The 15,464-nt window shown below is 47.5% G+C and overlaps 1 protein-coding gene across 2 annotated transcripts; it reads left to right on the forward strand.

Annotated features, from left to right (window-relative positions):
* Positions 1-5,644: 5,644 nt before the first annotated feature.
* On the forward strand, positions 5,645-15,115 carry TRIM25 (tripartite motif containing 25). Of its 2 annotated transcripts, XM_030230057.2 has the most exons (9): positions 5,647-6,386; positions 7,441-7,536; positions 7,932-8,165; positions 8,643-8,799; positions 9,293-9,370; positions 9,762-9,830; positions 10,465-10,491; positions 10,819-10,905; positions 11,543-15,115. In XM_030230057.2, exons 1-9 carry the CDS (start codon positions 5,760-5,762, stop codon positions 12,073-12,075), a joined length of 1,908 nt encoding a protein of 635 aa, XP_030085917.1. In that variant the 5' UTR covers positions 5,647-5,759; the 3' UTR covers positions 12,076-15,115. The 2 variants fall into 2 exon arrangements, with proteins under 2 accessions (XP_050837482.1, XP_030085917.1); XM_050981525.1 differs by lacking the exon at positions 9,762-9,830 and having other exon boundaries at positions 5,645-6,386.
* Positions 15,116-15,464: the final 349 nt, after the last annotated feature.

Consider the following 15,464-nt stretch of genomic DNA (forward strand, 5'->3'; position numbering starts at 1 on the left):
TCAATTTTTCCTCGAGATTTTTGGTTACAATTGTGAACCCAGACACTGAGCACACAAAACCAAAACAAACCCCAAAACCAAACTGATTTTGGTCAGCTTTTATGGTATACATTTAAAGTTTCTTAGGTTAGTAGCTGGTTGAGCTGTTTGTTTGGTTTTGCAGTTGCTAAGGAGCCAGGGAAGTTCGACCTGGTATACCAGTCTGCAGATGGAGTGGAGCTGATCGAGTACGCGGTGCCTCAGGACACCAAGGTACGTGGGGCCTGCTCTGAGTCCTGCCACCAGCTCTGCAGGGCTGGCACCTGCCCTGCTTCCTGCCTCTCTTCACCTCAGGGACATTCCCTTTGTAATCGTGCATCTGATTTGAATCAGTGGAAGCAAAATGAGTTTTTTCTTTCTAGCAAGAACGTGCATGTTTACATCATAATAATCGGTTCTTGTGTGGTACTCAATTAACTGGGGTCACAGCCACTCATCAAGGCTCTTGTTTTGGCTACTAAACAACATCATGTCTCATAGAGATCCTTTCTTACCAGCTTTTCCTTTCATCACTGTTGTTCTTACCTGCACCTTTCCTTACCCAGGACATCAGGCAGGTTGAGGTTCACCAGTGGATCAGTGACTCACAGGAGGAGCTGTGATCTTGGTTCAGTGGTGCTGTTGCTCAGGTCTAGGCAAAAGCATAACAGCACAGAAATTGCATCTGCTGGTGCTGCTGGCACCTGCCAAGTGCTGCCTGTGGTTTTGTTTTCAGATAACTGAAAGCTGGGATGCGCTGATAGAGCCAAGACTGATTGTGGAGCCTCCAGTTAATGGATCCAGTGTTGAAAATGGAACATCTAGGATGTGAAAAGATGTGAATGATTGTACAGATCTGTTTTGTGAAATGCTGCCTTCTGGTTCTGAAGATGGCAGGTGCACTGGTGGATGTTACTGTCTTAAAAAGAAGTAGGCCAAAAGAAAAACAGTTTTTTCCCTTAGGCTATGTTTTTATGTAATACATGAAAACTTTGTTTATTATAGGAAGTCTAATATAGATCTGTTGGGTTGAATATTTATATCCTACTGTAACAAGCTGCAGAACTGGAATGGTTTGATTAAAAGATAAAACACAACCCTGTATTGTGAGTAACTGTTTAAATGTCTGGGTTTGGCTAGAGCTGTATAACTGCCAGAGGTCACTTTCATTTAAAAATTTGTTATAAATATTGTTGATGTGCAGAACTGTCCCTCTGCTGCTGCCACAGGATATGAATGCTGTGACTTTGCAGTTACTTAAAAGAGTTCACCTAAACGTATCCAGAAAACCTGTGGATTTCAAGCTTCTGTAATTTTGAGGCAGATAAATAGCACAGGTAACTGTCAACTTTGCTTAGAACCAGTGGAATATGACATGAACCCCTGGCACAATTGTGTCCCACTGTGTTAATCCATGTAGGCTCTGAAAGTCTTTATTGTTGGTTTCAGAGCAAACCCTCTTGCCCTTTAAGTGCTGAAGTTTCTGTGCTGCCTTTCTTCTTCACTTTCCAGCAGCAGAATGGATCAACAGGTGCTGGCAAGGCACTGCACTGACAGCTCTAATAATTATTAGATTGAAGGGGCACCTTTTACCTCTGGAGCCTTGGCAAGTCTTACACTTCTAGATAATTCCTGTGCTAGGTAGTTGACTCCTACAGCGAAGACATGGGAGAAAACAAACCCTAGATACAAACAAACACCTGAAAAATTGTACATTATGGTTTAGCTGTCATGTACTCTGGCCTAGTGCATGAATCCATTAAAGTACTGTGCATTTCTGCATCAGCCCTAGTAAAACATCTTGTTTGTGAAGGAATTGTTTTTATACAAGTAAAAGGAATTAGTGTTTTGTGGTTCACTTCAGATACCATTATTTCATGCTAGGATTTGTTTTTTTAGAGAAAAGTTCAGTAAAATTCGCATGGCTGTTCTTGCAGACTGGATGAAAAGAAGATGCCAGACATGAGCACAGTCACACTCAGACAGTGGGGATTAATGGAATGATTGTTTTCCTAAGGAAAATTGTTACTTGTTAATTCTTAGGAAGTTGCAAAAGCTAAATGCAAGTGTTTCATAGTACCTCTTCCATTGCCTACTGTGCATTTTTGGCATGAATTAAATGGATGCAGAGTCACTCTGCCTGTTCCAAACAGGTGATGCTTGAAAACAAGTACACCTCTGAGAGAGGGTGTTTTGAAGGTAAAATCTTGTTTTATTTACCCGTTGTTACCAAGTTTGCATGAAGCTACTGCTTTACTGTTCAATTCAAATCAGACCAAGGGCAGGCAGCCCGAGGGAACTGCCAAGAGCCCTCCCTGTCCCATCCACGTCCTGCTCTGAGGAATCTGGGATGGGACAATGTGCACATGAATCCCACAAGGAGGTGGTGAAATGCTGAACAAACCCTCGCTGCTGCCTTCCTGTCCCCTGGGGCTCTCCCATCTCTCACCAGCCCCTTTGCTGGGGGCAGGAATGTGAGGTGCAATTTATCCCACTGTGCTTCTAAAGCCCTGTTTGGGCTCTGTCAGGCACTTTGAATGTGCAGTGTCCGGGCAAAGGGTTAGATTTAGTGCAGAATCACAGGAAGTTCTCAAGTATTTGCAAGCAAAAGTGAGTAATAATTTAGGTAGCTATTTAAATGGTAGCAGTAATTTTTTTATGTTAAAACTTTGTCTCATAGACAACAGAAGTAGTTGGGCTTCCTCCAAACCAGAATTTCAAGCCCTCTTTGACATTGTAGAACTTGAATTGCTCATCTGAGTTCTAAACATCCTGTGCTGTGCTCCAGAAGCAGAAGCTACAGTTCTGGGGGTGTATATTTGCCCTTTTTATTTGCATACCTTTGTCTATATAAATTGATACCACTTGAGGGCCACAGAAAATAAAGTGAAGGTGCTGAGCCTTTGAAAGAAGACAGAGGCTTAGTCCGGATAAGCCCAGGGTGTTTGTCACCGACATGGTTTATGAAAAATCCTTTACTTAGGATTTTTTCCTCTCCTGAGAGCGGAGAAGCCTCAGGAACAAACTATAAACAATTCTTATCTGCTGCTGTGGAATGCAACAGAGAAAATCTCTGATTGGCCTCCTCATGCTGTTTGCAATTAAGAGCCTATCACACTTCACCTGTCCAGCCGGTCTCGGTCTGGGAGAAGACATTTGTTTTTAGAATCCTTTTCTATTCTTAGCATAGCTTGTAGTGAAATTCTTCTCTTTATTCTTTTAGTATAGTTTTTATATCATATATATCATATAATAATAAATCAAGCCTTCTGATACATGGAGTCAACTTCGTCGTCTCTTCCCTCATCCTGAGACCCCTCAAAACGAGGTAACAGGTGCTCATTCACCTGTGGAAAAATAAAAAATACAAACATTAAGAGCTGCTCTTTTGTCCCATCTCATGCACAGCACAGCTCTCTACGAGTGTTCCTTTGCAGTCACTGTCACACCCCTTGTCAGGTGTTTGCATTTCCTCTGATAGCAGTTACAAAGTCCTGGTCAGCACATCCCAACCACGCTGTAAGCCTGTGGCACCGTGCCCATCTCCTAGAAACTCCTCCATCCTTGAGCATGACAGAGCTGATCCCTGAACTTTTGCTCCTGTCACAGCCCTGCAGCCCCAAATGCCTCCACTGTCCCTTCTGCACCTGTACCTGCGCCTGTTACTGAGCAGTGACTCAGAGCCCTGTGACACACACCCCTCTGCAGCTTATCCTGAAGGAGTGTTAAAAGGCTGGAGGGATAACTGATGTAGGTACAAGTTCATGTTATCTGTGCAACACAGCTTTACAATGATCCTCCAGATTTAATTTAACAGTCCAAAAGAACTGGCTAGGAGCAGATTTCACTTGTAACAGACCACCCAACATTGCTTCTTTTGAGTGCTTTATACAGTGAGCATGAACATGAGCCAGCAGTGTGCCCAGATGGCCAAAAAGGCCAACAGCCCCTGGCCTGGATCAGGAACAGTGGCCAGCAGGACCAGGGAAGTAATTTTCTCCTGTACTGGTGAGGGCACACCTTGAGTGCTGTGCCCAGTTCTGGTCCCTCAGTTTGAGGAGGACCTTGAGATGCTCGAGCACATCCAGAGGGGGCAATAGGGCTGGAGAGGGGCTTGGACACAAACCCTGAGAGGGGGGCTTGGACACAAACCCTGAGAGGAACCACTGAGGGAACTGGGGGTGTTTAACCTGGAGAAAAGAAGATTCAGGGGAGACCTTATCACTCTCTTCAACTCCCTGAAAGGTGGCTGTGGCCAGGTGGCGTTGGTCTCCTAGGCAGCAACTTGACAGAATCCAACTTGACAGAGAGGACACAATCCCTAGCTGTGCCAAGGCAAGTTTTGGTTAGATGTTAGAAAGAAATTCTTCACTGAAAGAGTGGTTGGGCACTGGAATCATCTGCCCAGGGAGGTGGTGGAATCACTATCCCTGTAGTTTAAAAAGCAGACTGGATGTGGCAGTCAGTGCCATGGTTTAGTTGATGAGGAGATGTTAGTTTAGGTCATAGGTTGGACTGGATGATCTTAAAGGTCTTTTTCAACCTAGTTCATTCTGTGATGCTGTGTAACTCCTGAACATTCTTGGAAGTCCCAAGGACTAACACCAACACTTCCAAGTCCCAAGTCCTTGGGACTTCTGCTAATACTTTTAAATGACATTAAAGGGAACCTCAGCAGTTCTCCACACAAAGTGTTCTTTGCCCACTGGACAAGAGTTGAGAGCACACGGCTCCTTCTGCTGCAGCCCATCAGATTCTGTTTAAATTACTGGGGGCACAGACTTAGTGCCAGGCTGCTCCTTTTATCCCTGCTGCCAGCATGGGTGGAGAAATACAGAGGGCGGCAAGGAAGTCCCTGGGACACCAGCAGACAGGGCAGAAGAGGAAGAGATCAGTGGAACAATTTGCAGTCAAGTTAGTTAAGTCAGGAGTACTTGCCATGGTGCTATTCAGCATCTATGTTCCTGTTAGAAACAGTGATTACTGAACAGTTAGACCGAGAAAAAGAAATTTGAGAAAGCATCTTCCGTTGAGATGGTTTCCACAATCACAAAGCAGTAATCTGTGTGCTTTAAAAACATTGCACTGACATCAGCTGTTGCAAACAGATTATTTTTAAGGTCCTTTCCAACCCAAACCTATGAGTCATATGAACCTATGGATCTCCAGCATCCAGGTTATCCACAGCTCGGAGCAGCTGGGGCGGTGCTCGGGAGGATTTGGGGTTCACACCCTCCCTGAGCCCCGGGCAGAGCCGGCGGGCGCGGTGGTCGCGGCAGCGGCCGGACAGCGCTGGGCTGTCCCGAGTTCCCTTGAGCCGGGGGCCGGCCGGGAGCGGGGCGGGCACCGCACCCCAAACTCCCCGCGGCGGTTCAGATCCGACCCCGAGGCCTCCGGGCACCTCCGGGTGACGCTGCCCCGACCCCGGCTCGGAGCCCCTGGCCCGGCCCGGCCCGGCCCGGCCGCAGCCCCGCAGGCGTCGCATCCCCGCCGCGGGGTCCCGTCCCCGCCCCGGGGTCCCCTCCCCGCCCCGGGGTCCCGTTCCGCAGGGCAGAGCCCTCCGCATCCCGGAGCTGCCCGGCCCCCCACATGGGCGGGCGCCTCAGGGTTCGTCCCCCGGCTGCCGCCCCTCCCGTCGGGGCGGGGATCGGACACGTAGTTTTCCGGAAAGCCCTGGCCCTAGTTTCGTTTCTCCGAGACCAGGTTTGTTTCGGGTTCTTGGGGCAGCCGTGGACGGGGCGATGGCGGCGTTGGAGTCAGAGTCGGGCCTGTCGGGGCTGGAAGAGGAGCTCACCTGCTCCATCTGCCTCTGCCTCTTCAGCAGCCCCGTGACGGTGCCCTGCGGGCACAACTTCTGCGCCTCCTGCCTGGAGCTCACCTGGGCCGGCCTCTCGGGGGGCTTCAGCTGCCCGCAGTGCCGGGCCACCTTCGCGGGCCGCCCGCAGCTGCAGAAGAACACGGTGCTGTGCCGGGTGGTGGAGCAGCTCCAGGGCCGCTCCGGGGCCAAGGGCGAGGAAGAGGAGGAGAATGAGGATGGGGATGGGGAGGGGGAGGCGGCGGGGTGCTGGGCGGCGGAGCCCCCCGTGTTTTGCGACAGCTGCCAGGAGGCGCCGGCAGTGCAGACCTGCCTGACCTGCACCGCGTCCTTCTGCGCCGAGCACCTGCGGCCGCACCGCGACAGCCCAGCCTTCCGCGACCACCAGCTCTGCCCCACCGTGCGCGACCTGCAGCTGCGCAAGTGCCCCCAGCACAACAGGCTCTTCGAGTTCTTCTGCAGCAAGCACGGCGTCTGCATCTGCTCCCTCTGCCTGCTCGGGCACAAGCTGTGCCCCACCAGCCCCTTGGAGCAGGCAAAAGCCTCTGCCCAGGTGAGCCGCCGGGCTGGGCGGGGGTGGCCGGTGGCCCCGGGGCCGGAGCACCCTCCCAAGGGCACCCCGGAGCGCCCCTTGGCTCCCTCGGGGGCGCCGCTCTGGAGTGCGGGGAGGAGGCCGGAACGAGCCGTCGGCTGTAAATCTGGTGTCTGTCATTGATGAACTGTTTTCTGCCCTCCATCATGTGCTCAGGCACGTCCCCGCAGCCATTCCTCGCGTTTTCCTCGTCCCTCCAAGATGTTGCACAAGAGCAGGGGTCTGGGAAGGCGCTGTCAGGGAGCTGGATTGACAGGGCTGGGCTGTCCTGGGCTGGGCTGTGCTCACCAGCGAGGCCTCCCATATTCTGTGGCGTCACCCAGAACCCTGAGCCTCTGCTGCTCTGCTCACTGCTAGGGTTTGTCACTGCCCGAGGGGCTGACAGTCCCCTGCAGATGTTCTTAAGAAGAATTGTAAAGATATCCTAGATCTCGTGTGTGTAAATGAAAGGCAGAAGGAGGTTCATGGAGTAGAAGGGAGGGAAACCTGGCCTTTATATTTTCCAGCACAGCTGAAAATCAGTGTGGATGAGTAAAGTATGCTGAAAAGGTTTAGGTGGTCCAACTCCCATCTTCAGTGGGTGTGTACACAGCTTAGCTGCAGAATTTAGCCCTGTTGAGCTTAGCAGAATCTTGAACTAAAGGAACAGGTAAATCACATCTGAGGGAGAAAGTTCTGAAAAGGAGTGGGGTGAACACTAGCATCAACTTTGTACTGGAAGTCCAATCTGACAGCTAATGTAACATTTATTCCTAGCATGGGAACTGCTGTGCTGATGAAAGCACCGGGTCCTTTGTGAAGAGAGTGCCAGCAATGGCATCTTGCTCTTGAGAGAGGTGGGGAGGGTGTGGGTGCCACAAACCACACACGTGCAGGATGGTACTTTTACACCCCCTGAGGTTCAAGGAAGGTAGGTTTTAGGCTGAGAGTAATAAATGCTTACAAGAGTATTTAAAACTGAGAGCAGACATGACAACTGCCTCTCTGAAATACTTTCTGGTGTCTCCTGTTGCAGTCGCTGCTGAAGAAAAAACTTGCGGAGCTGCATAACCAGAGTGAAAGAACTGCCCGGGCAATGAGCACGGTGAAAACAAAACAGAACCAATCTGCTGTAAGTGCTCAGAGTGCTCTCAGGTTGCCTGGCACCCGCTGGCCACTGCATGCTGTTGGTGATTGTACCTCTGTGACAAGGGCTGTGGTGCTGAGGCTGCATTGGCAGGAGAAGGTGTTAATTGGAAGGAACAGAAAGGAGGAGTCTTGGCAGGGCCAGGTTCTGTGGGAGATGGGAGTAAACCTGGCACTGTGCAAGATTTTATACCCTCACATGAGGGTGACACTGAGAATAGGCTCCATTCTTTGTGAGTGAAGGAATTTTCCTTCCAAACTTGTTTCAAAGAGGAGAAGCCCACATGCTCCTCAGAGGCTTTCATTTAGTAGCACTTAAGAGTATTTTGTTTACAAACTGTTCTTTTGAAATCAGTGCCTATCTGCTTTTGTCTGCCCCAGGAGACAGCTTCAAGAAAGAAAGAATTGATCAGAAATGAGTTTTCAGAAGTTAAAGCTGTAATTGAAGAAAGAGAAAATGAGATCATGAAAGCAATTACAGAGGAAGAAAAGAGAGTTTGGAATAAGTTTGATTATATTTACAGTGTTCTGGGAAATAAGAAGAACGAAATTCAGTCTCTCAAAGATCAGATTGAGATGGCACTGACTGAAAGTGATGATATTCTGTTTTTGAAGGTAATGTGTCATTTAACTGTGAATCCAGTTCTTCATTCTAGAATGCAGAATGACAAAAACCTTCTGTGGTCATGCTCTCCAGAGACTTCCAGTCAAACGGAAATGCAGTGGTGTGCAAGAACCTGCTATCAAAGGATGTCCTGAAAAGTACACAAATATCAGTGAAAGAATGCTGAAGGGGTGCCTGGTAACTCCCCCAGTTCAGCCACTGCCTCTGCCACAGGCAGAGGGGTGACTGGGCAGGAGTCACCTCCGTGAGGTGTGGCAGCTCTGTGCTGTGACCTGGCTGGTCGTTGGTTACCAGTGGGAATTAAGGTGTCTGAGCTGCTGCTGGAATTTTGCCATGAGCCTGTGTCTGACTGTGGCCTTTGTTCCCTTGAATTTGAGATGAATGCACAAACTGCATCCCATTTAAAGTAAGTTGGTTGTATTTTTCTCTGTGTGCTACACAAGGTGGTCTCTCATTTGTCGTTTCAGAGAGCAACAGCACTGCAACGAACATCAACAAAAGAGGCTTTTGTTCCTGTAGTTGAAATGGACCAAAATGTGATGCATTCCACTTACCAGTCTGCCATTACCCTCAAAGACATCGTGAAACATTCGGTAATTCAGAGTCAGGAGAAAAAAGAAGAAGGTACTGTATCACTGAGGAAATTGGCATTTTCTACTTTTGCTTTGAGTTGAAATGAGGGATCTTTCCTCTGCAATCCAAATACAATTTTTTTAAAAAGTGCAACAAATACAGTTGGTTAATATAAATTGTGTCTTCCAATCTCTGCAGTGCTCCATTTCCACACAAAAACATTACAGTCTGGGCTAAATTGGGAGACAAAACGTGCCAGTGTTTCTTCACTGTTTTCTATACTTAAATAAGCTGATTAGTATCATGATATTACACCCTTCTGGCACAGCTCAGCCTTTCTTCCTTGGAGTAATTTATGGTATAACTATATAGCAGGGTTGGATGTGGTTAGGGTGTGGATTTGAGGGGAGATTGGAAAGGCTTTAGACTGGCAGGACTGCACCTGCCATATGGCAGGAAAGATGGATAAGATGGGAAAATGTCCTCACTAAGGCATGATTGTTCCTGACCATACAAACCATAATGTGAATTATCACCATTGCAGCCAAACCTGTGAAAACTAAGGCCCCTCCAGCAGCTCTTCCAAACAAACCCTCTGTTGGGAAAAAATCTCACGGACCACGTAAGTACCACAGAATACAATCCTGTCCTAACTATGGCTTTCCTGTTAAATGAGAGTAGAGGCAGTTACCCCAGAGCTGTTTGCTGTGGTGGTGATGCAGTGATGACCTGCAGTGAGCACCTTGGCACAGGGAAGGGAGGGTGCTTTGGGGTATTTGGGGATGCATGCCTTGTGAGCTGGACAGGTGAACTGCACAGGTACACGGCTGCATCAGCCTGTAGTGGTGTCAGTGTGGGCTGTAAAGCAAAGCAGAGCCTCCCCACCTCCCTCTTGTTGGTGCAGGTTTCTTTAATTTGTGCCAAACACCTTTTGGTTTGTTTGATAGATTTGTATGTATTGAGCTCTGCTTAGGATCTGTTCATATCCTCGTTTTTTTCTTCCTCCCTAACAGACCAGACCCACAAAGAGAAAACTGTTCCCCAGGCTCAGATCACTTCACAGGGGGACACAGATACCACCAGTAAGTGGTGATTAAAGGAGCCTTACTCGAACATTTTGCTGCCTCCAGTCTAGGGCTGGGGTGATGGTCTTTGTGGCAGGTTTCAGTTCTATTTTGTCCAGATACCAGAGTTAATGGGCACTGTAGCCTGTCTGGATGATTTTCCTTGTTTTCTTTTTGAACTAATGTTAAGTGGTAAGAAACAGCTTCTGTTACTTCCAGGGAGCTCTTGATGCATGGTCCAAGTGCTGGTATGGAGCAGTCAGGGGGTGTGCTGGGGAAGCAGGACTGGAATGGAGCTGCAGCTCCTGTTGCTGCACTAAAAGCTCTGTTAAAAGAGGAAAGGAATAGTCAGTGTTCCTCACGGGAACAGGAGCATTCCCGTGCCTGAACACACTGCTCCTGGAGGGGAGATTAAGCTCCTGCCAGGCTTATGACCCTGTGAAATAGGAAGCAAATGGAAGGTTGTGCTTGATGTGCAGCTTTCCAGTGTGAGGGTATTTGTATGTGGCTTCAGCCTGCTGGACTGTCAGCTCTGTTCTGCTGCAGTTTCAGAAGAGCCATGGTGATGGTATTACAGCTGACAGAGTCTTACCAGTGGCTTTTGCCTCCCAGTAGAACTCACAGTTTACTTTTTTTCTTTTCCCCTCTTCAGAAGAGAAAAAGAAAGCTGCTAAAGTTGGTGAGTCCAAACTTTCATCATGAGTATTGTAATTTTCATTGACTGCTCTTAAAATGATAAGATGGTCTTTAGTGTTGGGGTATTGAACAAAAGTTCAGCTGTTGCTGGCCACTGTGGGAGCAATCAAACACTGAGAGAAGCTGTCCAGAGAGTGGGATTTTCAAAACTTGACATGACAGTGAACAGCCTGAGCTAATATTGAAGTTAACCCTGCATGGAGCAAGAGGCTAAACTAGATCAGCTCCAGCCTGAGTGTGTCTGATGGAGTGTTAAACATGTGAGGTCTCTTCCCAGCTGGCCAAACTCTCTGTTCTTCTGTTTACACAGCACCAACCACCACACCAACAACTGCTGCTGCTGCTAAAGAGCTGCTGGACAGCTTCCTGAAGAAACCCAGAGAGGAGCTCTTGCAGTGTAAGACACCCAACATTACACTCCTTAAAGATGAACCTTGCTCTTGTTGTACTAGTGCTGTGTGTCCTCTGTAGTGACCTGCAAAAATACATCTGAGGGATTTTGTTAGCTTAATAGGTTGTTACAGATGAAGGAAATTTCTGGAAAAAAAGGGGGGCAGGAGGTTTCTAAGTGGTTCTTTTGCTGGATGAATCAAATCAATCTTCAGCATCTGTGAATCTTTATGAAGATAAATTAAGTTTTTTTAGGTAAGGATTTTGATTTCCCCAAAAAAGACAGCATTAGAGTAGCCTAGAAACACACTGTAATGCACTGGATTCTTTTTAAATGAAATGCAGGCCTTTATCTGAGCCTGTGATGGCTTGTGCTATACAACACTGCATACCTTTGCTGCCAAATCAGCCATTGCCTTCTTTTGGGGTATTTGGGTTATAAAGGGATCCTGTGAGGCTGCAGGAAGGAAGAAAACTCACCCTCCATTTTGCTGTTGTGCAACACAGAGCTGCAGTTGAACCCAGCAGCTTGTACTGTGGCCCTAAGAGCTGGCAGATAAACATGGCAGCAAGTGCTGAGGCGGGACAGGATAAACAAAAGTGCTTAGTTCCTCAGCCCCTTCGAGTGACTCATGTCATTGCAGATGCTGCCAACATCACCCTGGACTACAACACCGCCCACAACACTGTGGTTCTGGCTGAGAACTACACCAGGATGTCCATCTCAGACACCTTCCCAGGTCACAGGTACCACCCCCAGCGCTTCGCCGATTACCGCCAGGTGCTGGGCTTCCAGTGCTTCAAGAGGGGCGTGCACTACTGGGAGGTGCAGCTGCAGCAGGGCAGCTTCTGCGGCCTTGGCGTCTGCTACGGCAGCATGGAGCGCCAGGGCCCCGAGAGCCGCCTGGGCAGGAACAGCAAGTCCTGGTGCATCGAGTGGCTCAACTCCAAATTATCATCCTGGCACAACGACGTGGAAAAGTGCCTGCCCAACACAAAGGCTACCAAGATTGGGGTGCTGCTCCACTGCGAGGGGGGCTTTGTGATTTTCATGGCGGTGGGGGAGAAGAATAACCTGATCTATAAATTCAAAGCCCAGTTCACTGAAGCCTTGTACCCAGCCTTCTGGCTGTTTTCCAGTGATGGTGTTCTCTCTCTCTGTCACATGAAAGAGTAAGGTCTTGTATCTCAGTTTAGTTCATCTACAGCACAGATAATCTGTCTCAAAGATTGATTATTTGATACAAAAATTATCATCTCTTTTAAGCAGTTTAGGAAATCTGCCAGTTCTTTGGTCTGAATTGCTAAAGCCTTTAGACAGTGATTTAGCAAAATGTTGGTGATGGTACAAACTACAAGGGTTTGCAAAGGTCTTGATTGCCCTGAAATCAAAGTTATGATGCAAATCCTTGTTAAATGTCTTCAGTGGTGCCTGTGGCTTCTGTGGTTTCCTGTAAAGGAGCAACAGCATTAATGTGTTCATGGGTAACAATGACCCCTTTGAGAAAGAAACAGGAAGAATTCCTTGACAAATTCTGGCTTTGAGGGAGGTCTCACTGTTGCCTTTTGGCCTGTGCACACTGTTGTCCCTACAGGTGTTCTCAGTGTAGGACTCCACCAGATGCTACAGAAAGCTGTTCAAATCCCTAAATTCAGGTCTTATGGCTGTCATTTATAAAAGCCACTATGACAAATCTCATCAGAATGGAACTGCAGAGACTTCTAGAATTGATGGGAAATAAATGGTATTAGAATCACCAGGAAACAAATTATATCAGCCCAGACACTGGGAATACAGCAGAGAGCTGTCAGGAAGGCATCCTGCAGAGCAGTGGTGTGCATCCTGTGATGAAGATTGTGGGATGAAGCATTCTGTGTCATCTTCTGACCCAGAACATGCTTCACATCTTCACACTGAAGGCTCTTCAGTGCTAGGTTTTTTTCTGTGTGCTGAGGAGTTCAGGGGGTGCATTCCTGCTCTCAGGTTCTCCTGTTCTAATGGTTTTCCTCTTTAGGAGGTGGGATATTCTCTGCTGGTTATCTTTAGCTTAAAGCAGGGTCTCCTGTCATAAAGCTCTTCCTCTTTATGAGGTGGGATAGTATCTCCTGGTGTACCTGTTGTTGTTCAGGTGGTAGAAATTGGATTTCTTGCATCTTTTTGAGACTACAGTTTGAGGAGTCTCAAGACAGAGTGCAAGTACTTGGGAAATGCTGGTTCCTCTCTGCATGAAGCCTGTGGGCAGATGGGGTGAGTCTTTTGACATACAGAGAATTAGCATAAAGGAGAATGAATATACATCCATTCTTCTTGGAATGGATTTTTAATTCTCCTGATGTTCTTTGGGTTGTGGTATGTCTTCAGAAGTTCTCACCAGAGAAATCTGTCCTTCTTCCTTACAACTTTAAAACAATCTGTAGGCAATCAAGGTGTTTGGATCTCATAGTTATAGGGCCTGTACCTTGTTGGTGCCTCTGGATTTACTGTGCCAGCTTTTGTTTCTGTAGCCCATGGGAAGCTCACATGAGAGCCTTACTGGACTTGGATTTCTAAAACTGCCCTTACAGGACTTGGTGAAATAGAACACAAAGCCACTGCTGGCAGTTTGGCAGAGAATTGTTAGAATGTTTAAAAGAACCTCTGTGACTACATTCTAGATTAGCCAAAGTGCTTTGGAGAGAGGCTTTCAGGAATTCAGGCTTGGTGTCTATTTTTACTTGGTTTGTAAACTCTTAGTAGTTTGTCAAGGATAGCAAAAGTCTCATTTCTTCCAATTTTTTGGTCAGAATAGGATATGGAATGGATGGTGGACCTGAAAGTGCCACGGCTGTCTTTGGAGTAGTTCTACTCTCTGAAGGGTCTCCACTTTCCAAAGCACAGTCAGCACTAAAACTCCCAGCCTAGCAGAATGCAGCAAAAGGTGCAGAAGGAGGCTGTGTCCTGCTGGGACCCAGCAATGGGTGACAAACTGGGTTTTTCAGCAGTGAAAGATAAGAGCAGTTCCCTCTGAGAAATCCTTTTGCTCCTTGGCTGTGCCACAGGGCTGCAGAGGCACTCAGCAGGGTGCTGCAGGAGTACTCTGTCCCCTTGGCTGTGGGCAAAAATGTGCTCCAGCAGCCTGTGCAGAGGAGGAAGTCCCCATCCTCTGTTCCTTGCTCCTTGACTTTAAAGAGGTGTCAGTACTGACCTCTGAGTCTATGGCCTTCTGTGGCCATGGTCTGGAGGGACACCCAAACAAAGTAAAGAGCAGCTTTATTCTGCCTCCTTGGACAAAGTGGGATTCTTGACATGGGACACTGGTGTAGGACCAAGCATGTGGAACACATGAGGTGTCCTGCATTACCAGGCAGTGAAACAAGCCTTCTGCTGGGCCCCTGAACCTCTGTTCTGCTTTCCTTTGTGCTATGAATGACTAGAAGTCATAGAGTGAAGTTTTGTTAATTTGGAATTCACAGAATCACAGAATATTCTGAGTTGGAAGGGGCTCACAAGGATCACTGAGACCAGATCTTGAGTGAATGATCCATGTGGGGATGGGATTGGGGACCTTGGCATTATTAGGACCAATCTCTGGGCATCTGAGAAATCTTTTGGTTAGTTTCAGGTATCTTGCATATTTTGGAACATTAGTGTGAAATAACTTTTATAACGAATAATAAATATTAGTGTGTTTAGGAGAAATACTAGTTACTGCATGATAAATGATCATTTTAAAGCCTTTTCAATACAACTGAAGTGATTTTACTTGGGCACTACCTGTAAGAGCTGCACTGGTTTTAAACAAGACATATATAGGAGCATATATTTTAATTGTCATTCTCTTTTTAGTATTACAAAGAAAGCAACTTAGTCTAGAAAAAGAACTAATTCTGGTGTTAACACCATGAGAGCATGCATTGATTTGCATTTTAATATACAAATGAGAGTAAATAAAAAAAACAGTTGCTGAAAAAAAATAAATGAATATTTAATCTTTTCTTGAATTAAAGACATCAGTTAAGCAGTGTATTTAGAAAAAGATATGCTTATGCAGTTATCAGCCTGTTGATTATACTGATGTACTTCAGTCTGTGTTACTGTGTAGCTGTGCCAGCCACGCACAGGCACGGCCACCACCGTGGATTTTGTGCCACCTGGTCCCTGGGCATGTGCCCACTCCAGGGGCTGGCTGGTGACTGGTGATGGTTTGAATTCAATAAAAACTCACAGTAAACCCTAACTCTGAATGTTTTGTTCTCTGCTCAGGGTGGAAGTGGGGAGGGAGGCAGAAGTGAAGTCAGAGCAAAGGCCAGCTCTCCTAGGGCATTTCTCACTGGGCTGTGGGGAGCTGGGGAAGGGGCAGGCAGAGCTGTGCTGTTCTCTGGACTGGTCCTGAGCTGCCTCCTTGCCCTGAGCCACACAGCCATTGTCAGTGATGCTGCCTCCTCACTGGGGATGAGATAATCCTTCCCAGGACACAAAACTGGAGACATTTCTGGGTAAGCACAACCAATCAGCTGGAGGAAGATGGACAATTAAAGAAGACACAGTGTGGGATTGCTCTAAAAAGCCTTAGGTGAGGTCCAGCA

The sequence above is a fragment of the Serinus canaria genome, chromosome 18, assembly GCF_022539315.1.
Source record: "Serinus canaria isolate serCan28SL12 chromosome 18, serCan2020, whole genome shotgun sequence".
Taxonomy (NCBI): domain Eukaryota; kingdom Metazoa; phylum Chordata; class Aves; order Passeriformes; family Fringillidae; genus Serinus; species Serinus canaria.

Coding starts and splice junctions, on each gene's coding strand:
- TRIM25 (XM_030230057.2), top strand. CDS start 5,760: ATGGCGGCGTTGGAGTCAGAGTCGGGCCTGTCGGGGCTGGAAGAGGAG. Junction 6,387..7,440: donor AGGCAAAAGCCTCTGCCCAG/GTGAGCCGCCGG, acceptor CTCCTGTTGCAG/TCGCTGCTGAAGAAAAAACT. Junction 9,831..10,464: donor GGGGGACACAGATACCACCA/GTAAGTGGTGAT, acceptor TCCCCTCTTCAG/AAGAGAAAAAGAAAGCTGCT.